This window comes from Wyeomyia smithii, chromosome 1, assembly GCF_029784165.1.
Source record: "Wyeomyia smithii strain HCP4-BCI-WySm-NY-G18 chromosome 1, ASM2978416v1, whole genome shotgun sequence".
Lineage (NCBI taxonomy): Eukaryota > Metazoa > Arthropoda > Insecta > Diptera > Culicidae > Wyeomyia > Wyeomyia smithii.
Genome location: NC_073694.1, coordinates 24,778,963 through 24,803,700, shown reverse-complemented (window position 1 = coordinate 24,803,700; position 24,738 = coordinate 24,778,963). Strand labels below are relative to the sequence as shown.

The following is a 24,738-nucleotide window of genomic DNA, read 5'->3' as shown; positions in this document are numbered from 1 at the left end:
TAGCGGTTTTGTTTGAAGGAAATATGAATTCGTCCAATGAAGATATTTTTGCTTCTTCAAGCACGGAAAATTACGTTTTAGGTAACACAGAGATTTTTTCATGAAATAAAATAATATTACTGAAGTGAGTTGCGCTACAGACGTAGTAAAAAATGTAAGAAATTATTCTGAATTTTAAACCCGTTGACCCCGAGCAACCAAAGAAGTTCAGCATGCTAAATTTCTGGCCATTCAAATCAAAACTCAACAATATCAATCAATAATATCAGTGCTATTTTCCCGACGACCTGAAAATTTTTCCCGATAGTATTTTCTATCCTACTTTTTTTCTTTTTTAAGATTTAAGACCAAAATAAAGCAAATATTAAGTACCTGGCGATATCAGTTTTAGTCTGAACATGGATTTACTGCACAACCCTCTTCTAAACATTTTAACATTTTCTAAACGAAAATGTATTTTATTTGCTTTTTTAAATTACCAAACCAAAACAAAGCAAATATAAAGCACCTGGCGATAAAAGATTTAGTCTGAATATGGTATTACCGCTTACATATACGCGCGTCAAAACACTACTCGTTCTGTTTCGCCGCCTCTATCGACGCGTCTTTGCCGCTCCAGTATGACCGGTTTAAGCGTTTCATATAGACGTTCAAAGAAGTAGCTCGGACGTTTTTGCGACGCTTCTTGCTTCGCTTCATTTGACGCCTCAGTATGTCAGTAGCCTTAGGCAGGGAGGACTTTGCTTCGCGGTCGAAGGCGACGATGAAAAGCGACAGCAGAACGGGAGCCCCGAAAGAAGCAACAGAAAAAAAACAAAAAAGGAAATGCAGCGTAGCACCTTTCGCTCTCATCTGTCGGGGTTCTGGCGGCGTTTGTTCGGTTGCATTCAGCTGTTCTGGTTAAGGAAAGGGCAAGGAACGAAAATCGAACGGAAGTCAACCGACCTCGTTTCTTCTAGGGGTTGATGCGTTTCGTTGCACTTTTTTGCTTCGCTGCTGGTGGAACTTGCACTTAATCGACAGGATCTCTTTTTGTGCGAAACGGTAATTTCGTAAGCAAAAAGTTCTCGATCGAGAAAGTTGCAATCCGTCGTAGTAGGCTGTTGTGCAACTGTCAATTGCTTCTCCTTGCTACCGTGCCGGCTGCTAATTATATGAAGTAATTGACAGATGTTCGAACTTTCCTCCGCATGGTGGTGTCTTCTTCTCATCAAGTAGGTTAATTCCTGGTTCAATAGCAGAGCTCAGCTGTTCCCTACTTACTTCTTTCCCAGGGTGCATTCTCCTATCTTTACCATTCTTGTTGCTTGTGCGAATAACAATGTACATATCCTGTCGCTTCTTGTATGCCCCTTGCTTTTTTTCTTCCACAATCACGTGTGTTTGTGAGTGCTTTTTCCCGAATTTTAATCCATGATCCAAAATCCGGTGCTCTTTACAGTGTCAGTCCGACTAAACATCGCAAGCAATCTGGTTCGGTTGCAATTGCATGCCCGTTTCCTGCGTTTCTCGCTTCTTGGAACTTTTTCGATTTCGACGAAAATTTCTGCCCCTACTAGTGTTTTCATTAAGTATTTTACTATAAACTGTAACCCTTGGTTGTAGGCAAAATCCACAAAACAATTGTCAAGTGTGTGAGGTAGATTTACTGTAAAATAGGGCGAGCGAATTTCCTAATTGTTTCATCGGCTGAGAACCAGAATGTTGACCTCAGGGTCAGACTAAGGTGGGAAACAAAACGTTTCGAATCCAAACGTTTCGATGTTGAGTTAAAAACAGTTTTTTCGTTATATATTTATGATATCAACTGAATCAAGAATGATCATCGCAAAACTTGAAGAAATTAATATCAAAACGTCATGAGGAAATTGTGAAAACTGCACTATACATAACTGTCAAAAGTAGTAAAAGTGTCAAAAGTATTCTTGTGTGTGTGAATAATCTGTTGTTTTACACTAAAACTGTAATCAAACAGAAATTTAAATGAAACTGAGATAAAACTGAACTTTAACTGAACTTGACTGAATCTTTACTATTTCGAGACTTAGTTGTAGCTGAATTGAAACTAAACAAAAAGTAGACTCGAGCTGGAAATAGTCCCGGGCGTTATGCCAGTTCCGGAAGTATCAATGTTGGGGAGTTTCATCAGTTTAAATTTTTGAATAGCGTCGAACATCACGTTCTGGTTTCTATACAACAATTTCCGGCCTCCAGACAAGACCGAGGACCTGAAAATCAGCGAATTCATTCAAAAACTCGAATAATGCACGAAAAATGTTGACTTCCCAATCAATTAAGACCAAAATTCCAAAATTTAAAGATCCACTTTTTTTACATACATCTGGACATGATGTCGAGATGCATTAGTCAACAATTTGTAGATACGGAGATTATCATTGCTTCAGGTTGTGCATAACTACCAATGTAAACAGACAACCATAATCTGACAAACCTTTCGGACGCCAATTTTCGGTTTTAAGGCGTCATGACGGACGCATCCCAATTTTAAAAATACTATCTTGGATTTTGACATAGCATCAGACATCGGTTTTCAGTTTCTGGACATTACTCGGGTTGTAGTAATACTATTTTTAGGGAGTATTCATTTGTTTAGTTTCACATCAAGTTCTTAAAAAAAGTAAGTCGCTATCTTAGATTCGAAATGGCGCCTTGGTCGTCATCTTGATTCCGAAAATACCCGCATGTCACGATATTAGGTTCGTGGGTTTCCTGAAGGTGGAAGTGACCATCTTGAATTTCTTTTGACACCGGTTTACATTTGGGAACATTTTTTCTTAGCTCTCCAGATGTCCGAACTATGAAGTCCGGAAATCGCCAACATGAATCAGAAATGACATCGAAATATCGGACACTGATTTTCGGTTTCTCAAAAGTCAACCCGGAGACACTAGCATTGAGGGGTATTGCGAACGTTTTTTCTTCAGCTTCCAGAAACAAGAAGTCGCCATCTTGGTTTTAAAAATGGTATCAAACATTATATTCTGATCTCTGGACATCAACTGCCGAACTCCAGACATAATCGAGAGCCTGAAAATAATCGGATTCAATCACCCCCTTTGTAAAAAAAACTGCCAAGTTTGGTTGAAATTGGTTCAGGTATTCCAGAGTAACTCAGGAACATACAAGATAATAATATACAATCAGGAATTTAGAAAATTCAGAAGAACACGATGAAATTAAAATGGAATCCCAAAAAAAACGGATCAGCTAATGAGAACTAAGAGTTTTGAATTTTGAGCCTGAATCGGATTCCATTACTCATACGCTTGGTGTACCGCAAGGGAGTGTTTTGGGGGCTATTTTGTTTATGATTTTCAATAACGGTTTCAGCAAGTTATATGTTTCTATAGCATAAATTGGTTTGCTGTTTTTTGTCTGTGTGGAATCATCACTGCGACTAGAGTCATATGATCTATTGTGATATTGCCAAGGTGTTTCCTTTTTCTGTACTCGGCACTTCATACTATGTCACTATTGAAGTAAGTGACACGCCTATCATTTATATCCGTCAAAAATTTAATTCCCACAGACAGACAAACATTCGAAGCAGTCTTCTGTTGTGTAGTCTGAAAAAACTGCTGATACTAGACACCTTGTTTCCCGTGGGAGAAACAACGACGTCCGCCTGGTAGCAAAATCAGTAGGCGACAAAAAAGAAGCGATAAAGTTTTCTCTTTTTTCGAACTAAATTTCAATTTATAACAACGGCTTTCACCCGTTAACATTCAAGTTCATTAAGCAGACAATGTATGCAGTAGGGAAAGCGAAAAATAAGCGAACTGGAAGTATGATACATATTTGAAAAAATATACAGCATCCGGGTTCATGTCCTGTCAGTTCGCTTATTTTTCGCTTTCCCCACTGCACACATTGTTTGCTTAGTGAAAGTTTTCTTTTTTGGCGACTATAGATGACAGAAACAAAGCCAAGAATTAGAAAAAACTAGAGAATAAGAGAAAAAAATGGAAAAAAGAATTGCTCCTCTCCGGGGTTTGAAAAGATCAGGTTTAAGTGGAATTTGTTCAATGAAATCAATCTAGTAACCGACTTAATTCCGGACGGTCGCTATTTTCTCCGCACATACGAGAACTCATGTATTACAAGTCTCTAGCAAAGGTGTTGAAGATAAACATAGTCTTTGCAAGCGGACTTTTTTTACCGATGAAAGAAAAGCGTGAAATTTCCGAAATCGTTTTTTTATGCCAAATGTCTGGCTCTAAAAATTTCCTTCAAGAATCGACTTTTAGGAAGTTGACGACCTTAGAAGTCTTTCCCAGAAAGTTTATTTTCGAGAAAACTTTTTTTTGGGACAACATCAAATCTCAAAGTTTTATGTATTTTTAAGACACTTGGTTTCAAACGGTTTCATAACTCCTCAAATTCAAGTCATAGAATATTGGTGTCTTCGGCAAAGTTGTTCGAATGATTGTGATCTATCTTCAATGTTTGGTCTAGATCAGTTTATACTTATCTAAATCACTTCGTTAAAAAAATAAGCCTAATAACTTTTTAGATTCATGTTATAGAGGTCACAAATGTCACGCGAAGTTGATCAACTATGTACGATTCACCATTTTGCACATCATGTTCTGATTAGAGGACTTTTTTATCTAGAAATCTTCATTTATATAATTTCTATCTTCTTGATGTCAAGACAAGAAAGTTTGGCATTTTCAGCCGAATTTTTTGGCAGGATTCGTAGTACATTCATGTACAACTGTTTACTGATGTTAACTTATTACTGTTTGATCTAGATCGCTCAATTTTGAAAGTGAAATTCTTTTTGCTACTCTAGTTCAAGTCTAAGCAGTTTTGTGTTCTTAGATCACTTATTTCACACTTATTTCACACGCATACACATACACATTCTAAACGTATTGATTATGATTCATGATATATAACAAAAATGATTGAATTTGATTAGATTACAGAAACATTTATTCATTGTCTTTCATATCATTTTCAACGTAAAGGAGTTTCAGAAGAATATAATAAGGGTACTCGCTGGTAAATCACTTTTTCAAATGTTTGAAATTAGTGAAAAATTGGGTTTTTTATCTGTGTGAAACGTTGTGCTCAATCGTGGTATAGTAGGATATACTCAGCTATCTAAGTTTTTTTCCTTCAATTTAACTCATATTGAAGCAATTTCATGCATAATATCATTATTATTTGGGAGCTTCTGCATTTCGTAGGTTGGAAAAGATGATCGAAATATTTTTTTTGGTTTTATCACATGTTAAACCTCAACTTCTCCTACCTAAAACATGCGAATCCTTTACAACCTATGCTTGATTCTTGGTTTGTAGGCATTTTAGTTTCTGCAAAATATTAATTTCGAACCTAATTCCGGAAAAAAAATTTAGGTTTTGTCTGAGCTTTTGTATGGGGCTGCCCTCAGTGTGCGTCTGGCCCAGGACTAAGGGAGGGAGGGGCCTTCGTGTCGAAAGGCTCGGGGCATTTGCCCCCTTTGCCCCTCCCCCTCAAAACGGCCCCCAATTAAAAAAGAAATAAAGATCGAAGGCTCTGTCTTTAAGAGAGCAGAAAATTGATCAAGACGAGCAAAAAGAAACCTGATTATGAACTGTTGAAGCCGAACGAAACTATCACTGTAGAATGGCATTGACTTCATTTGATGCGATTTAGCTGAGCACTGCACGAAAACGGCCACGATACGTGCAAAAGAATGAAAAGTGATTCTACTACATGACAGCGCTCGGCCTCGTTCGGCCAGAGTAATTGAAAAAGTGTTAGCAAGGGATCTGTTCAAATGTGCTATTCCAAATAGTGATACAAATTTGATAAAATCCAATCCAATTTAAGAACTATATAAAATTATAATTCCGTTGCAAAGCTTTATGTAAAAGTTCATCTGAACCGTTCGGTGTACTGAGTGTCTGAAATTATTATTTGTGATGAAAATACAAAGCCTTGTGTCTCTTTAATTTAATTAAATAGCTCTGATCCGAATCCTATTGCTAACAAACTTGGTTTACCACAAGGAAGTGCTTTGAAGGCTACAATTCTAATTAATGATTGGTTTGCTGAGGCTACAATTCTAATTAATGATTGGTTCATTGTGTTTTTGCATGGACTAAAAATCAGTAAAAAAGTTTAAAAATTCCATCGTCTTGCAAAGGATAGTTTGTAGACTTCCAAAAAATACCTCAGCACTTTCGAACCTTCAAAACTCACTTTGATAATTCTATCAAGAAAATTATGAAAACAATTTGATGTGTCGTGTGTCTTTATATTAATTTCGAACCTGTATATTAGAGAAATGACAAGACACTCACCGTTAAGGCAACTGTCAACATCAAAACGGATAACGGCAATGCAAAATTATACAGATCGCCCGTTTTGATGTTGACAGTTGCCTTAACGGTGAGTGTCTCGGCGTTTCTCTGGTTAATGTTTTGATGTTGACAGTTGCCTTAACGGTGAGCGTCTCGGCGTTTCTCTGGTGTATAGGCTGACTAAGTTCTATGTTGGTTTTCTGTGCGGCGAAGAGTTGATTGCATATTTGTATGACACAGCAAATGCTAGGATACATGTTTTTATAGAACAGAATAGATATATAGAAATATTGGACAGTTAGATTTTCCGTTCATAATAAAAACTCTTTGAAAGAAAACGATCGGTCTCTGTCTCTGGAAATCTGTAGAAAACATTCAAACATCTCCAATTTTCACATTTTTGGAACCAGTAAAACATCGAATCGGTGCTAAACGCCATTTTAAAATTAAAGGTGTTGACTTTTGGCTTCTGCAAATCGGTTAGGAAAATGAATATTTTCGGAATTGGGATGACGTCAAAAGACCTGCCGTTTCCAAATCCAAGATGGTGTCTTTCATTTTCAGGAAAATCAGATGAACTAAAGTTCAGTTCATAATCAGATGACTTATTTAACTCGTTTCATGACATGTTCTTCGCACAATGTGATAGCGGAGGGTCCTAAGGAAAAAACGTTTTAAAGCAGTGGTTCCCAACCGGGGGTCCGCGGCCGGCAAGGGGTCCGCGAGACTTAACTAGGGAGTCCACGAAGCCCTTGGCAAATTTGACTGGTAATTAAATATTTTTTCTAGATACCTCTGTGAAGGCGAATTTTCAATTCTTTTGCGTATTAGGTTAAAGCGTGAAACAAATTAGACTCGCAGAACGATATGAGACTGAAAACGCAGCCTCGTATAGCAAAACTTGTATCTGAAATTCTTCTGGGGGGCGCGAAGCTCACTCAGCTTCGCAGAGGGGGCCGCGAAGCCAAAAAGGTTGGGAACCACTGTTTTAAAGCGTCTAAGCCAGTGGATCCCACGGAGAGCTTCGCGGTCCTCCAAAATAATTTTGAATACGAGTGTTGCAATTTTTCAGTTCCATATCTCTCTGCCAGTCTAATTTGTTTCACGTCATGGTCCATATCACAAAAGAGTTGAAAAACTGCTTCCACAGAGATATCTAGAAAGAAATTTTAATTGCCTGTCAAATTTACCAAGAGCTTCGCGACCCCCTAAAATGAATCTCGCGGCCCCCTTGCCAACCGGACACTTTTTACACTTACTTAAGCATCATTCCAACTAATGATACTGTATCGTAATACCAAATTGACGTTTTCCATACGCAAGATTTTTTTATGAGAACTTTGGTTTATAATCAATCTTTTTTAACATAAGCAGTTTATCTGAGAAAAAAAAAACACTAAATATGATTTGTTTCTGCTATCATTTCAGTTGGTTTTAGCTTATAGCATGTTTTAAACAGCATGCGAAAGCAAACATCAGTTTTATTATAAAACATCATCAGTTTTACAAAACTAACGGACTGCGATATTTCTTCAACCCCAGAAAAAATATATCCAAAAACATTTCGAATACTTTTACAGATTCTACGTTAGGTTAGCAAATGAACAGTTAAATACTAACCTACATTTTCTAACCTTCGCTTGCCGAAAACCACGTGCACAAATCATCCCCAAGTGCGTACCTGCGTTGCGCTACGCTCACTTCGAATGGTTGCCTATTCGTTTTTTTTTCGATTTCTGCTCTCCTTTTTCCTGCTTCGTTTTGCGCAAGCAGCAGCAGCAGCCGCCCGAAGGACGTCTCCGTTTGTTCCTCCATTCAGCAACATCGTCCGTCGTCGTCGTACGGTACAATGCGAACTCCAACCGACCGACCGGTGGAGTTTTTTTCTCTCTCTCCTCTTGCGTTTTATGTGTGCGTGCTCTGTGTTGGTCTCACTTTGACAAAGCATCCGCACATACCGCATGGTTGGCTGGCTGGATACGATCGACGACATGTGGTCCGCCGGTCGGTTAATTTGTCCTCCTATGCTGTTGAAGGTTCATGGTTCTCAGTGAGTGCGATCTTCTTTGGCTATTGACATACTGAGGCGTCAAATGAAGCGAAGCAAGAAGCGTCGCAAAAGCGTCCGAGCTACTTCTTCGAACGTCTATATGAAACGCTCAAACCGGTCATACTCGAGCGGCAACGACGCGTCGGTAGAGGCGGCGAAACAGAACGAGTAGTGTTTTGACGCGCGTATACTTACGCGGTAATACCTTGTTCAGACTAATCCTTTCATTGCAAGGTGCTTTATATTTGCATTGTTTTGGTTTGGTAATTGAAAAAAAGCAAATAGAAAACATTTTCGTTTACAAAATGTTAAAATGTTTAAAAAATGTTAGTGCAGTAATACCATGTTCAGACTAAACCTGATATCGTCAAGTGCTTTATATTCGCCTTATTTTGGTCTTAAATAAAGAAAATATCGGGAAAATTTTTCAGGTCGTCAGGAAAATAACACTGGTATTCTTGATTGATATTGCATGCCTAACATACTGAACTTCTTTAGTTGCGAAACGCCAGCCGCTGAGTAACTAGCTGTGCTCACAGGGGTTATTCAAAGCCTAACAGATATCATAAACTAGTTGAACCTTACTCGGGGACAGCGGGTTTAAAATTTAAAATAATTTCTTTTTTTTTACTACGTGTGTAGCGCAACTGGCTTCAGAAATATTAATTTACTTCATAAAAAAATCTTGAAGTTTACTAAAAACGTGATTTACCGTGCTTGAAGAAGCAAGCAAATCTTCATTGGACGAATTCATATTTCCTTTGAACGAAATCGCTGCTGGAATCTAGGAATATGACAACACAACGCATTTGCGACGCTCGCTCCAGTATGTCATAGCAAGCTTCACCCAACGCTTCTGTTTATTCCGCTTCTAATACGCTCAACGCTTCGCTTCATTTGACGCCTCAGTATGTCATTAGCCTTTGACTCAACAATTCTGTTTCGTTTTTTTCCTCTTCCACCTCTGCTTGGTTCATTGCGCGCGCGTTTTCCATCTGCCATCAAGAAGCAGGCTGCGCAACAGCAACACCGCAAATGTGTGCGTTTGTGTGTGAAAAAAGGAGCAAATAGCAACAACCGCGCGGAGCGCGAGAGCAAGCAGCTGTTCTGCTCTCGCGCAATTTGGAATCGCTCTCACCTTTTCTCAGCGCAGTCCTTTTTTCCGCTGTTGCTCGTCTACAGACTGAAAGGCAAAGCAAAAAAAAGGAAGGCTTTCTGCGATCTTCAACCGGCAAACAACCGGCAGAAGTGAAATGTGTTTCATCGCGAGTGGACGTGTTTTTCTGTACTTTCAGCTGAGCGCCTCGAGCCGAAGATCCTAGCCAGCTGCGCGGTCGTCGTCTTCATCTTTTATTGCAACAATTCGCGTCGCGTCGTCCAATCAGGAAGTTGTGATCCAAAAAGCAACGGAATAAAACATCGTGATCGAGTGGAACAAGGACATAATTCATTTCGTTGTTCACGTTGTATACCCAGAGTGAGGTTCAATCCTGGATTGAATTACCTTGGCAATTCTGCTGCAAGTGCCTGAAAAAGTTCTGTTTTGTCTGCCTCTCTGCCTTGGCGATCGTACGAACGGAGAATGGTTCTTGCTGATAGCGAGGAAGAGCAGCAGACAGTAAAATAGGAATAAAGTTAGCAAAAAGCAGAAGAATAGTGCTGAAAAGTTGGATATCCGTATCTAGTCACACGCAGTTTCCAAGGAATATTCTTTCTGTGTCCATTATCGTTTGAGGATCGAGAATAGAAGGATCGTTTTCGCCCTTACATTGCACGGTGGATTACATCTCCGTTCGAGCTCGGCTCAGCTTCGCAGATTTTTGTTTCTTCGAATAATACGGTTATAAACCGAAGGAAGGATAAAAGATCGACCCAGGTAAGCAAAAGGCACACCAGCACAAATTACGCAGTCGATCTTGGGAGGTCTTTTGTTTTGCGCAAGGAGGGCTGATAATGTTTGTGTTTTCTGCCTTTGGAACTGTCGCCCCCCGTTTCTAGGGTTTGATATTTTTCGGAGGTTTACTGACACTCATGGCTGAGTGGGATATAAAATCGATTTCTGCTCCGGATGGGGAGTTGGGGGTTTGGTGCCCGGGATGGTGAGAATTATTTGTGAGCTCATATCTCATTCTTTAGTTTGAGGCTGGTTACTTATGAATCATGGGTGAAATGGGAACAATTGTCGTACCAGAACCAGTGTCGCTTCTCATACATGTTAGCCTTACAAAAGTTGAAATATTGTGGACTTCAACAATTCTTTAAGCGAAATGGCATAAAAAAGCTGGGTCAAATTAGGTAAAAAAAATCGATGTTGAAAACATTTATCTTGAAAAATCATACAATTTGATTCATTGAATTCTGATTTTTTATTATCTTCAACAATATGATATGAAACTTTTAAACACAATTTTGATTATTTTTCGCATATTTTCCGAGGATTTCCTTTGGTTTATTGCATGTTGAGATTTTTGGATACTCAACCAGACTTCTTGGACACTCTCGAAAAACCAAGGTTCAACGAACAGCAGGAAATTCAGATTTTGCTCTGTTTTTAGTCAAATGCAAAAACAATCATTGAAAATTCAAAAATTCATTGAAGGACATTTTGTTAGCCTCTGATTTGTGATCGATACTATTGGAACAAGGTTTGCGCTCGTTTTTGGTGGAAAACATTACTTTGTCGAAAATAATTCCTTTCTATTGTTAGTTGATGTCATTTTAATATACCAAAAAAAAAATCGATAAAAAAAACAGTTTATTTAAGATAAATAATTTATTTTACTCCCCCTTTTCTTAGCAAGTAAAACAATTTTAATTTTCAACGAAACAAAGAAACATTTAGTGCGGCGTCTTGTAACTTAATTAGCATCTAATGAGTATTAAATTCATTCTGCTGACTGGTATTTCAGCTTAAGGGGCGCTATTTCCTGTTTCTTCTGACTGTTTCGATACTTGAGCTTTACTCGGACCTTTGAGATTTATATAATGGCTTTAACCCTCTCTCTACCATGGCTACTCTGGAGCACCACAGGTTTTAATGCAAAAAGTCTCGAAATATTTAAAAATGATACTCAGAACGCATAAATATATTCTTTTGCATCCAAACCTATGATGCTCCAGAGTAAGCATGGAGGAGAGAGGGTTAATCTGTTGAATGGATTTCTCGGATACTCCAGAGTTTTTTTTTAGAATTTTGGCAATTCTTCGATTTCATTCATTCGATCTATTCCGATTTCATTCATTTCGGTATGTTTTTCTCAACCCTTTTTTTTTTTAATTGAGAACAGTCAGTAACTGCTGCTTTGTATAGCTTGATAACGGCGCCGGCTACGTCCATACAACGAGCATTGTGGTCTCTAGTAAAATTGTTCAGTTTAAGGGCTCCAAATTCAACCGCAACGCAGCATTATTATGCATGTAGTTTTGAGCATCTTGAACTTAGTTTATCTCGTGAATCCGACCATTTTAAAAGTTTCATCTCAATCAAAGCTGTTTGGGAGGTAAAAATGCCTCTGTTTGTGCACAGTTTGTTTTGAAATTCAGCCGCTACGCGGTGCCAGTGGCCATATCATTTTGTAAAATTGAGCAGGTGCTAGCACGCAATATTATATTGAGAGTTGCAATATTCAGTAAGGCAATTCCAAAATTATAACAAAGCAAAGCAAAGCCTTGGTGCTACATTCCGATTCAGAATTTGACCTTCTGTCTAACTTCGCAGCCAACCGTTAAGTGTACAGAACAATTGCGGCGCTAGCCTACGATCTTCTACTGACACTAACAGTCTCTCCCGAGTCAAGACTCGAACCTACGACGACTGGCTTGTTAGGCCAGAATCGTACCTCGAGACCAGCTGGAGAGGCATCCGAAATTATAGCACGTAGTGTTAATAAGCTGTTTGGGTTGAATCAAAAGCGAAAAATAAAATTGTGCCCTGAAGCTCAAACTGGAAAGTTATTATCGATTATAGCTTTTAGATCTTTTTTTGTGAATTTCAGTACCCCTGGCGAACACGGAAATGCGTCAGAAGGTTGCGGAGTAATTGCTCGCCGCCCTTCGTCACTTGTACGTTTGCTTACGGGGAAATTTCATTTAAGTCTTTAAAAACTTTACGCACTTCCGACTTGGCTAGGAGCATCAAAATGCACATGAATGGGTAAAAAGCTATAATCTTTCATTTTTTCCAGTCAAGCTCAAGCTTTGTCATTCATTTGTCAACACAAGTTGACTGTTTGTGAATTTTAGTAGCTTGTTTTGTGTATTTTAGTGCCCTTAGCCAACTCGGAAGTGTGTTCAGTCTTCGGAGACTTAAACGAAGTTTACCCGTAAGCAAACGTAGAAGTGACGAACCCAGCGAACAATTCATCGCACTTCTGAGCTCGCTAGGGGTATCAAAATTCACGAAAATTGGTAATAAGATTTAATCATTCTTTCCAAGTTAAACCCTCTAGTGCCCAAGTTATTTTTCGGACGGACCTCGGTTAAATCATTATGAATCTTTATTAACAATTTTTAAGTATTTACTAAAGCATGTTAGAGGTTCAGCTGAAGCGTGTTCTGTTGATCAGTGTTGTTCAATGTTTCTAGCTTGAACTGCTTGGGTTTTGTGAATTTTCAGGTTTAGTTTTAAATATTTGAAATAAGGAGGATTTTTTCGATCCCTCGGGTTTACTGCATTTAATGGTTTGCTAAAATGCTTCTTTGATTCTATATTTTTCAAGTTTTCATGCTTCTATATTTTTCGGGAGTTTTTTACTTATATTCGTTTCTTTTTTAACCATCCTTAATGCTCTATAAATAATCTTTTTAAAATTCTTCAAATACCCGAATTTCATGGATTTTATAAACTTTGGAAATTGGTTACAATTATTGTTTGGTTGTCGATTTCTTCGAGTTCATAAGATATCGTGTGAATTTTTTGGAATATCTAACCTCTCTTTACACAGTAAGAAAAAAATGCCAAAAAATTAGGTCGAATTGCGTTCATCGCGTATGAAAGAAAATTCCACGCAAATTGAAATGATCTAGCACATAATTTTCAAACAAAATCGTGGATTTCTCGAGAAACAGCTAATATTTGAAAAAAAAAAAAAAAAATAGCGTACATGACGTGTAACATTCAGAATTCTATTGTGTATCATTCAGGACTCGTTTGAGTGTATAATTTTTAGATCTTGTTTTAGTTAGCTTTGGTGTTGCAAAAATCCAGGAGTTTTTCAATTACCGTTATTCGTGAAATTTTTATGCTTTGCGAGATTTCTTGAATTTTTTCACATTCCACAAAATAGAACATTTTCGGCTTTTTTAATGCCTGAAATTTATCATCATCTAGTTTTTTGAAGTCTGTGTTTGACTAAGCATCCATGTGTTGTGGTTTTCTAAGTTGTATTTGTGGATTTCTAAAATACTCAATTTGGCTTTGTTTGCTTATATTCGACTTGGCTTTTCAAAATTTTTGTGCAAAAAAGTGACTATAATTTATCCTTTTTCGAACCACTGATGATGGTGGTTCGAATTTGCACGCTTCCTCATATCACCGCTACTATGCATTGTTTATGTTTCAGTGAAAACAGCCCCAATTTTATCGGCGAAGATTTAACGGAAAACTAGAAGAATATCCGTCTAATAAACATTAATATTTCGGTAAAACCTTAAAACACATACTTCAATTAGCAATGGAAGACAAAATAAATCATGTACTGCTCTCGCACTTACTTGAAGAGAGCAGCGAATCGTGTGTATCTGAGGAGCTTGCAAAGAATCACTTCGGTGGAATCTGAAATATCACTCCAGAGAGATAATGAACTGGTGTGACACACGAAAGGACAGCACGCACAATAACTATACAACAGAGCTCACAGCAGTGCTTTTACTGTGTGTCGCTTAAGCATATATCAAATGAGGAGAGTATCTAGCTAGAAAAGAAGATTGCATCTCGAAACCGAAAGAAAAAAAATCTAGCCGTTCCTCACATTCGTTCCCTCTTCGAATTCTTTCGAATTCATCTCAGCAGTGCGAACCGTGGTGTATACTGTGTATTTTGAATGAGTGTTTAATCACACTTGTTTCGCTTAGCTGTAGTGTAAGCAGCATGTGTGTTAATTTTTCTGCGAGCGGTAGAAACACAGCACAAAGCGAAGAAAGAAGTGTGGTGCAAAAATTTACTACACGACGCAGCACTCTTTTTGGACAAGAAGTGATCAGTGAATATTCACTCTACATCAGTATCAGGCCTGATTTGCGAATTTAATTCAGCATAAATATGTCAGATTACTGCAATAGTTTGTTGGAATGCTTCTGTGATTATTAGAAAGCCGACACTATTCATTTCTCTACATAGTCTCTATTTAGCTCAATGCACTTGATCCAGCGATGTTGCAACTTTTTTAACCCATCTAATAAATACGTTTTCTGGAGATCTGCAAGGCAGGTTTCCTTGGTAGAGATAACCTTCTCATGTGACCCAAATTTCTGCCCTGCTAGTGATTTGTTCAACTTTGGAAACAAATCTGGAAACTTTTTTCTGCAATTTAGCATCGATTCGGCCCAATGCTTCGAAGCCCTTCTAGGCAATGCAATCGGTTTACCCTTTTCCAACTAGTCGCGTGGATCCCGGAAGACGGTGGCCATTACTTTTCCTGTCGATTAGACTGTATTCGCCGGGTAAAGTTCAATGCTTTGACTGTTTCTTGGTCTCTGATGTGTCCATGTTTCGTTGACGTTGACGCAGATACTCCTTCGGATTGCGTTTAATCAGCGTCGAACACTGTTCTGAAATGGTCTCGCAGTTGCGCTTGTTGTCCTTTCTAATGCACAATTTTTGAGATGCCTACTGTCTCAGCTATCTTGGGCACCTTGAGTCGGCGCTCTGTTACCGACTTGCGATTACGTTGAAACTCTTTAAGAATAAAACAAGTCTGATTCGCCTGAAATTTTGACAGTATCCGTTCAACGCTCGCATCAAAAAATGGTCTTTTTTCGAAAGGTAATGAAAAATAAGACAGAAAATTGAGTTTGATAAATTATTAATGAAAAGTAATTATATTAGCCTACTGGCAAAAAAAAAATCAAAACCATTGCGAACGGCCTTTCGGCAGTTATCCGGAACATTCGCCATGGCGTCTGACGCCAGATCCGGCCAGAACACCGCGTCTTGGTTCTTATGGTATTCCTTGATGAACGACGCAACTAACGGCAGGCACATCGTACTATAAATTTTCCCGTTCACGGCCAGTCTGGAGCGAAAGAAGAGCGGCTTCGACATTCCCTTATTGCTGATTGTCAGCCACAGCAGCACCTTCTTGGGGGACTTGGTGTGTGAAATGAACTTCACCTCAGAGCTCATTCCTTCGTGGGGGAATTGATATACGAAGTGCCCTGCCAGTCGTTGCCATCCAGAGTGAGATAGGTCGCGATTCGCCGGAAAAATCGACTTGAACATCTTATTCAGCCGCTACGTCAGTGTCTGCAGCTTCGAGACCTGTGGACGAGACTGCCGCTTCCTGACATGTGTGTCCATGTTCGCCAGATACTTTTTACTGTTTGGCCGGTTGCACAGACCTTGCGGCCAAGCGCACGCAGCGATACGTAGCTATTACTCCTCTTCAGCATCCTCTGGAGCTATCTGTTGCTCAGGGATGTCGGCCGTCCGGAACCGGGCTTCCTTTCAATGCTTTGATTGTTGTCCAATAGTGCGAAGATGTTGTAGCGGTGTCCGTTTAAGACACGGCGTGGGTACCTTTCTTCAAACGAGCACACTTCTGAACGAAGTAGCTTCACTGTTTTTGCCATCACGGTTAGAGTTCGACTGATGGAGCTGTCAATTTTTTCTGCTGACTCATGGGTTACTATGATTGATATTGCATTCGATATCTCAATTCTTCAGATTAAGTAAGAACTTGTTTAAATCATAAATCCTCCTTCCTTATTAAGCTTTCACGAGTTTGTTGGATCATGATTTGTGAAGTTTCAAAAATCTCAAGAATCGAGGCTTAAGTACAAATCTAAGAAGCGCCGTTCAACAGGTTGAATAAAACTAGATTCTATGCTATTTCTTAATCTCTCAATTTGAATTTCTTCAGCTGCTGAAACTGTGCATTTTCGAAATTACTCGTTTTTACGCGTTTGATTTCAGAATTCATGCAGTTTTCCTGGATTTTTTTCCTGATTGTTCAATATTTCGATTGATTCAATGTTTTTGTAATCATTAAACTTTTTTAGCCTAAGTTACTTTCCTAGTAAAAAATCGATAAACAGTTTCAGAAACGAAAAGTATATCTTTTTTTTTATTTTTTAATGGATTTTTTTATGCGTAGATTCTGCTGAATTTGGCATCCACGTACCGTTCAACTTTTTGATTTTGTGGACATCTGCACACTCCAGTGTATCTTTATTGAATTTCTCAGGATGTTCTATTTTAATCTATTGTTGTTTGGTTACCAAAATTTCTTAGATTACTTGCTAAGAATGCTTTTTTTCCTTTTATCACATACTATTAAACTGCCGGTACCCGGATAACTGTCCCATAATGAAAAACAACATGTTGAGAAAACGGCGATTCAATGTTATCCGTGAATTTTCGGATTACCAGCAATTACATCCAGAACCAATGACCATAACAGTTTCATGGCACCACAAGTTTATCGTTGAGAACAAAAAAACCATGGATGGAATTGGTTTTACGTTATATAACTTGAAAAAAAGACAAAATGGGACAAAATATGCGGGTACATTTCAAAAGTACCCGCATATTTTGTCCCATCACATATAAATTCAACCAGTAACCGGCGGTATCACTGGCAACTTAGATTGTATTACAGATAAACAACATTAGTCTAGTAAATTAAATGACATACTTCTTTATGCCCAAAATAATTCGATATACACTAATCTGGAGCAAAATTATATGTTTGAAGTTTGTACCACTATGCAGTGGGACTGTAATGCGGGTACTTTCAATATGGGACAAAGACAACTTGGTATTTTTTCCATGTTTTTCCATACAAAAGTATCAATTTTAATTTTTTTCCAGAAAATATGATAACAGTTAAGTCGATTCCCGATGATAACTCAAAAGTGATTAAAATCAGTATGGGACAGTTATGCGGGTGCCGGCAGTAAAGTTATCTGTCAGTTTTTGAGTTTGTCAAGAGGAGGCAAATTGTGTTCACAATCTCCAGACTCGAGCAAAGATTGATATTATAGTATACTATAGTTTATTTCGGCAAAGTACCATCGATCATACCAAAATCTCCAGACAAGATAGCGACTGTTGCTCTAGAGCAGCGGTTCTCAACCTTTTTTTGTCCGCGTACCCTTTGGCTATATTTTCCAAATCAATTGTACCACCTGGCTTGGAATGTTCTCGCAAAGTGGGAGAGAGTAGTGGTAGATCATGTTGTGGTAGTTTAGTTCAGGTTTCAAATTGAACTGTGATTTGTTTGATTGCTACAGACATGTTTTAAGAGCAAGTTTGAACAACAAATAAAGTGTTTTTAAAAAATTGCTTTGTCCGCCATTACTGATTTTTCTTTCGCGTACCTCCTGAAGGCTCTCGCGTACCCCTAGGGGTACGCGTACCCCAGGTTGAAAACCGCTGCTCTAGAGTATAGGAATTGACGTGCTTAGCAGTAAATTCCGGAACGATTAGATAGAGTCAAACCCGAAGAGGAGAACCCCGATCTGCTCGCCAGCTGCTAGTGTGACTGCTGTTTTGTAGCTAAACATGTTGGACCAGTAGGGTAAATTTATTAAATTGCCTTTTGCTTGCCCTGTGATTACAGGTCAAACGAGTTGCTTTGATGATTATTTTACTGTCCCTATCGCATGCACAATTACATAACCTTCAAACCTCCAATCAGAACATATCGAAAATTGCCGCTCACCTGCAAATCAAACTTAATTTGTTTTCTTTTTTCTTTTCTTTCTTTTTTCCGTTAGTGTATATTCTAGTGAAATATCGTTATTGCTAAAAAGTAAACTGAAAACCAAAAAAAAAAACTCAAATAAAATACCACAATCGGACCCCGATCGAATAATCAAAATTTGTTAACACGAACACGAACTGAATAGTAGCGAAAAAAACAACAACAATTTGGCTCACAGACACTATCAGCAAAAAAACAACAGCAAAATTCCACACTTACTACTACCACAGCACAAAATGTCCTCTGCCAGTATGGATGAATTCTCTCTTGCCTTTGACGATAACCGACAGAGTGCGACCGCTACGCTGCTGCCCCCGGGAACGACCACTCTGGCCCAGCTGACGTCCCACTTTGAGGATCTGCACCTGGCCGGCGTCGGTACCGGCGGCAGTCTCAGTCCAGGCGGAGGCGGTGGCGGCGGCGGTGGTGGTGGTGGAGGCGGAGGAGGCAGTGTGGACCACACGAGCGCCACGGTCGTGGATGAACTGATCCAGCAGAACTCGAAGGTGTTCGATACCTTTGTGGCGATGATCAACGGACTGGCGCCGAAGGTCGAGGAACGGCCCGTCAAGTACAAGTCGCACACCGAGTGCGTCCCGGTGCCATCGTCCGAGCATGTGGCGGAAATTGTGGGCCGCCAGGGGTGCAAAATTAAGGCACTTCGAGCCAAAACGAATACGTTTATCAAGACGCCGATCCGCGGGGAGGAACCGATTTTTGTTATCACCGGTACGAAGGAGGATGTAACTCGAGCGAAGCAGGAGATTTTGTCTGCGGCGGACCACTTCAGTACGCTGCGTTCTTCGAAGAAACAGGCGATGGCCATGTTGGCGGAGAGCCGAAATATGCTCGGATACAGTACACCGGATGAGATCACGATTCAGATTCGGGTGCCCCAGAAGGTGGTCGGGTTGGTGGTGGGTCCGAAGGGTGCCACCATCAAGAACATTCAGCTCAAGACTAACACGTACATTATAACGCCGAAGCGGAACCAGGAGTCGGTGTTCGAGATTACCGGATTGCCGACAAATGTGCACACGGCACGCCAACTGATCGAGGAGCATATTGCCACCCGGGCTGGCACCTCGGCCACTAGCTCTAGTGCGAGTTCAAGCAGTTCCAGCAGTTCCAGTTCGAGTAGTTCCAGCAGTAGCAGTTCCAGCAGCGGTGGCAGCACCGCTACCACTTCCCCCCAAAGCACACTAACCAATGGACATCACGATCTGCTACACCACGGTGGCGGTGTAGGAGGCAGCGGGGTGGGAGGAATTGGTGGTGGTATTGGAGGAGGCAGTCTTGGTGGACTGCACGGTTTGCATGGCGGTCATCACGGTGGACTTCCGGCAGATTTCGATACCAATCAGTTCATCATCGATAATCTGTTGGAGTACTTCAACAACATGAGTTCGGCGTACAATTCGCCGACAACGCCACCCTCCGGCGGCGGTGGTAACGGGGCCAACCATCACCACCATCATCAGCAACAGCAGCAGCATCATCACCACCATCTTTCGGGTGGACTTGGCGGGCTCGGCGGCACCGGTGGCATCAACGGTAGCAGCAGTAGCAACAGCAGCAGCAGCCACAGCAACAACGGACTGATCGAAACCGTGCCCGATTTCCGGAACATCTGGGAGAACCTGAGTGAAAGCCAGGGCTCCGCTGGGACGGGCACCGATACGGACAACTCGTCGCTCATCTGGACGCTGCCGTCGTCGTCGCGCAACTCGGTGTCTTACTCGCCGGACGATTTCATCTTCCAGCGATAAGCCAAGCGGAGGGTGTTTTTTGGGTTATCATGATCGTTAATGCCCCAGGGTAAGAGGAGAAGGGGGCGATGTTTTATACTATTTGCGCTACACATCTCATTAGTTACTTAGGAAACAGTAGTGGACTTAATGTGTTTTTATTTTTAGTTACATATATTTATATATTTTTGCTGATTATTACTCTAGATATATTTCCTTTACGATGAATTAAGGTAAGCAAGGCGAGAGAATCTAAGGATTTTTTTTTGTTTGGTTTTGTTTCGAGCGAAATAATTGAAAAAAAAAATCGGATTTTACCGGTAGACGCTACAAACTTGAGAGATAAAGGACTACGAATGCCTATTTAAAAAAAAAGAGGATAAAGGCAGACAACAAACTCGTTCTTAATGTTGAAAATAGTAGAAGAAAAAAGTAACTCGGAAGATTAAAGATTAAAGTGATTTCCCATTTTTTTTAATTACATATAACTATAACCACAAATAGGAGCAGTGTTATTAAGATTTTTCGTTCCGTTTCTTTCAAATGCCGAATTTTGCTTACTCCAGCTTTGCAACTTGCGTGCAAGATTGGCTTCAAGCTTGATCGCGGAAAAGGCTATCATTGTTGGAAAAGTGAAAATTTCCATGGTAACCAGTAAACAGAAAAGAGAGATAGTAAGCCATTAAATTGTTCTCTGAATTAATCGAATAGAAATTACTTTACCCTCGAAAGCGAAAAATTTGTTTCCCATTTTGTTACAGCGCGTGTGTTCGCAGAAAAAAAGAAAACTTTATAGCTATTATATTTACGTGTTTTTGTTTATAAACTGAAAAGAAGAAGAAAAAATAATACTCGAAAAGGTTAAATTAATAAATGATTCATCGTTCACCAGCTGAAGAAAAATGAAACCTATGAAATAGAGATACAATCAAGTGTGACACACCGGAAGCAATTCTCTCTAGTTTTGTGCCCCCTTCCAGCTTTTTTTCAAATTCGAAGCCCAGCTTTTCATTCTAACAGGTGAGAACGAAAAATCTCCCTATTTGTTAAAGTCTTGGGGTAAAACTCAGCCACAAAATGGTGGCTCCCAGTGCTAATGTGGAAATCAAGCAAATAGTAAGACGAAAAAAAAACGCGATGAAAATGTGAAAAAAGTTTAGTGGCGCAAGAGTAAACAAAAAAAGAAAGCGCAATGCAACGGAAAGTAATAAATATAAATAATAAAAATATGCAAAAAAAGCATTGATATAAATAAAATTATTTATATGAAAGTATATATTATATATTTATATGATTATATTTAATTATTATCAATGGAGTAAAACAGATGAGATATGTGAGAATAAAAATTTAAATGTGAATTAAACAAAAAAAAGCAAAATAACAAAACTTGAAGAGACTACGAACCTACTCAGATGTGAAGAGGAGATTACTCGGTGAAGAATCACACACACAGGCACACAGTAAGCAGTAAACAAAAGATGAATAGAAGCGAGCAAGAGATAAGACGAAAAATTCCTCGACCCTTCCTATTATAAACGGATATGATGATGGCACGGCGGAAAGAAAGAGAGAGAAATAAAAATACACAACAGACAGAGTAAGTTCATTATTAATATATGTATCGTATGAGATTGATTTTATTACTATGGATTAGAAGTATATTTAATAACAACTATTACGAAGGGGGAAAGGGGAGAAGCATCATCAGAGCGTCGCGGAAGCCCCCGGGGGGAAGGTACCGCGGGGCAAACAGAAAGTATAGTAGTTTTTTGACAGTTCGATTGAATTTTAGCATTATAACCCTCTCTATTGATTATTACCTAGCGCAAGAACAAAACAAATATTACTTATTGAATAACGGATTAATATAAATACTAATTGAGAAAGTAAACAAAAGACCCTTTGAAAACTGATTGATTATATTTTTGTTAGTGCTTTTGTTTTTACCGTTTAAAAGTTTAATTTATTTTTATATAGTTTATTTTTATCTAAATATTTATATTGGAAAAGAGCGAAAAAACTCGGTCCCGATAGACGTTGCGGACACGGAACTCGGAAGTGTAAAACTAAGCATTAAAAAATAATAAAACTAAATACAACAAAAAACAAAGGAAAACGCAAGCCCAATAATTAATGAATATTGAAAAGAAAAGAGTGAAAATATTATATAGTACACTAGACGGTAAAATAATGATATTATGTTACACATTAAAGAAACAAATATTTAATAAAAAGAGAGAAAAAAGGCAAACTCTTAAGAGATAATTATGAGAGAAAAAAAATGAAGCAGAAGCAGATATCGCGTAGCATTTGCGCAAGCAAAAACACACAATATAGTATGAATATATTGAAGTAAAGTATAAACACAACACTAAGAAGGAAATACAAAAGAGAAATAAACTGAACATTATTTATTTTTATACTTCATTCAAACTGCATTGGGCGCAAAGTACCACATTTTTAAACCGGAAATCATCTTTCCATTCCTGTTTTTTGTTTCATACTCGCACCACTTAACATCAAACATCGGTTTTTTTTTGCTCCAAAGCGTTTTCGAAAAATTCGTTTTTAGCAACGTTGAATCTCTGCTAATTTTTCCATTCCTCCTCACAACGAAAACAGTAAATCAACTTCTGATCTAGTAGAACTTTTCCAGCACTTCTCTCTTCCAAATATAAAATTTCCATACTCTCATACTTTTTTCCAAAACTCCAAAAAACCTACAAGGGGTGGGACTCCACCCGAGTCCTGTTCGAAAGGGTTAATGTTAATCGAATACACCATACATAGAAAGCGCATTTGCAAGAGTGTTAATCAACCTCACCAAAGAGCGGATAATCTCACCCACACACACACTATCACACACTCACACGTACGTTTAAGAGCTCAATTTTATACTAAAAACAAGAAGAGAAAAACCATTTATATCTCCAAATCCAAAAGAGAAGTCGATAGCCAAAAAAAGAGGCGCATATATTTAAAAAAACATGAGGTGATCAATCAACTCTACTATCTTAGTAAAACTGCATAATAGAGAACCGATTCTCTGACGGAAAGAAAAGGCGGGATTATACACCATTTTAATAAAAATTATCATTAAACAGATTATAATAATTATTACAGAGGAACACACTTATTCCAAATTTACCGACTACTCACAGAATTCACACCCTTTCCGCTTTAAATAATAAAACAACAAAACATACACATGCACACACAAACACAGCCAGAGACTGCCACGGTCTTCGCCATCCCCATAAACCAGTAATCTGTTGTTGCGAAACTCGACAGTGGATGACGCCACCATCGCTAGAGAGCACGCGAACGAGGAAAGTAGAGTATAAAATCAATACAGAATGAGCACAGATCTCAGTGTGCGTGGAAGCGAGTGAGCGAGCGAGAAAACAAACGAAACCTCCTCACACCAGAAGTAGCACACACACAACAATAACAACAACTATTACAAAAAACACTCACACACACAGAGAGAGGAAGAGAATTATTCAACTATATGGAAAATATTAAACTAAAACTAAAGCATTTATAATAGATTTATATTTGGACACAAATCAGATATGATATTAAATAAAATATTTAAACGAAAATATACTATATTATTGAGCAAAAAAAAAAAAAAAGAATTATTTAATAAAGGAAGAAGTAAAAACGTGTGGAAACTTTTGATTCTAACTCGTGTTTTATCAAAACGCTCCACATATGGTTGCGTGCCATCTGGAATGAAAGTTCTTCCGCCCTTCCTCTATCCACCTTCGGTGGAGAAGATTGAGCGAATTTATTCCCGCACTGGTGGAACGAGAACCATATGATGCGATTGGTAAATTTGAAGCAGAAAACATACTCGAAACCGTTTACGTGTTATTTTTATATTGGAGTAAAACAGAGCAAAGAGTAAAGTAAAATAGAGAAAATTCAATTTTTGCGAAATGTGAAGAATAAATAAAGAAATAAAAAAACCGACTGGCAATTAAGCATAAAGAAGTATATTGTTGCGATTAAAGCAAAAATTCATAACCTCATCATCTATATTATAGTATTTCATGTCATCCCAAGCATAAGAAGTAAAGGTAAAAATAAAAACACACTACAACATACGCGCATCTATGACATCGTCCCATTCATTATGCCCTTTTTAGAGTCAAATAAACATGAAAAATTGAGAGCGAGCGAAAAAAAAGCAGATAGATAGAGAGCGTGAGCGAAAACCAAATAAAAAAAGCAGATAAAGTATATTTAGATAACAAAAAGCAAATCGAAAATTTTTGAAAAAATAGCAAAAAGCTGCAAATGAAACGACGAAAAATGAAAACCAAAAACCTATGGAATCCTCTCCAAAACAAAGCGAAAAACGAAAATCCTACACATACACATGTCAAAATGAGAGTAAACAATAAAAGTAAACTTGAAAACAGGAGATTGAAAAGCAAATAATTGAAAAAAAAAAAAAAACCAAAACAAACCGCTCACTTTTGAGAATAGAATCCAAGCTACCAGTTTAAGTAAGTAAAGTAAAACGTTCGAATTCAAATACAACAAACCCTGACACACCCACTCACACACGTACAGAGGAGATACACTCACTCAGATTATCAAGCATACACCCATTAAACGTTAAAAAGAGAGTAAAAATAACAGAGAGTAAACCTATTTCTATGTAGTACCAATAGTGGAATAAAATG

General features: G+C 38.6%; 1 protein-coding gene across 5 annotated transcripts in view; it reads left to right on the top strand.

Moving 5' to 3' along the window:
* LOC129718606 (RNA-binding protein MEX3B) overlaps positions 1 to 24,519 on the top strand; it is an 87,935-nt gene extending 63,416 nt beyond the window's left edge. For 4 of the 5 annotated variants that reach the window (XM_055669540.1, XM_055669554.1, XM_055669548.1 and 1 more), the window contains exon 4: positions 18,304 to 24,519. In XM_055669540.1, the coding sequence (XP_055525515.1) occupies positions 18,527 to 20,059 (1,533 nt within the window). In that variant the 5' untranslated portion in view covers positions 18,304 to 18,526 and the 3' untranslated portion in view covers positions 20,060 to 24,519. Of the gene's footprint in view, positions 1 to 9,598; positions 10,244 to 18,303 lie in introns of those variants that run through there. The other variant, XM_055669570.1, reaches the window with a different exon arrangement.
* The last annotated feature ends 219 nt before the right edge of the window (positions 24,520 to 24,738 follow it).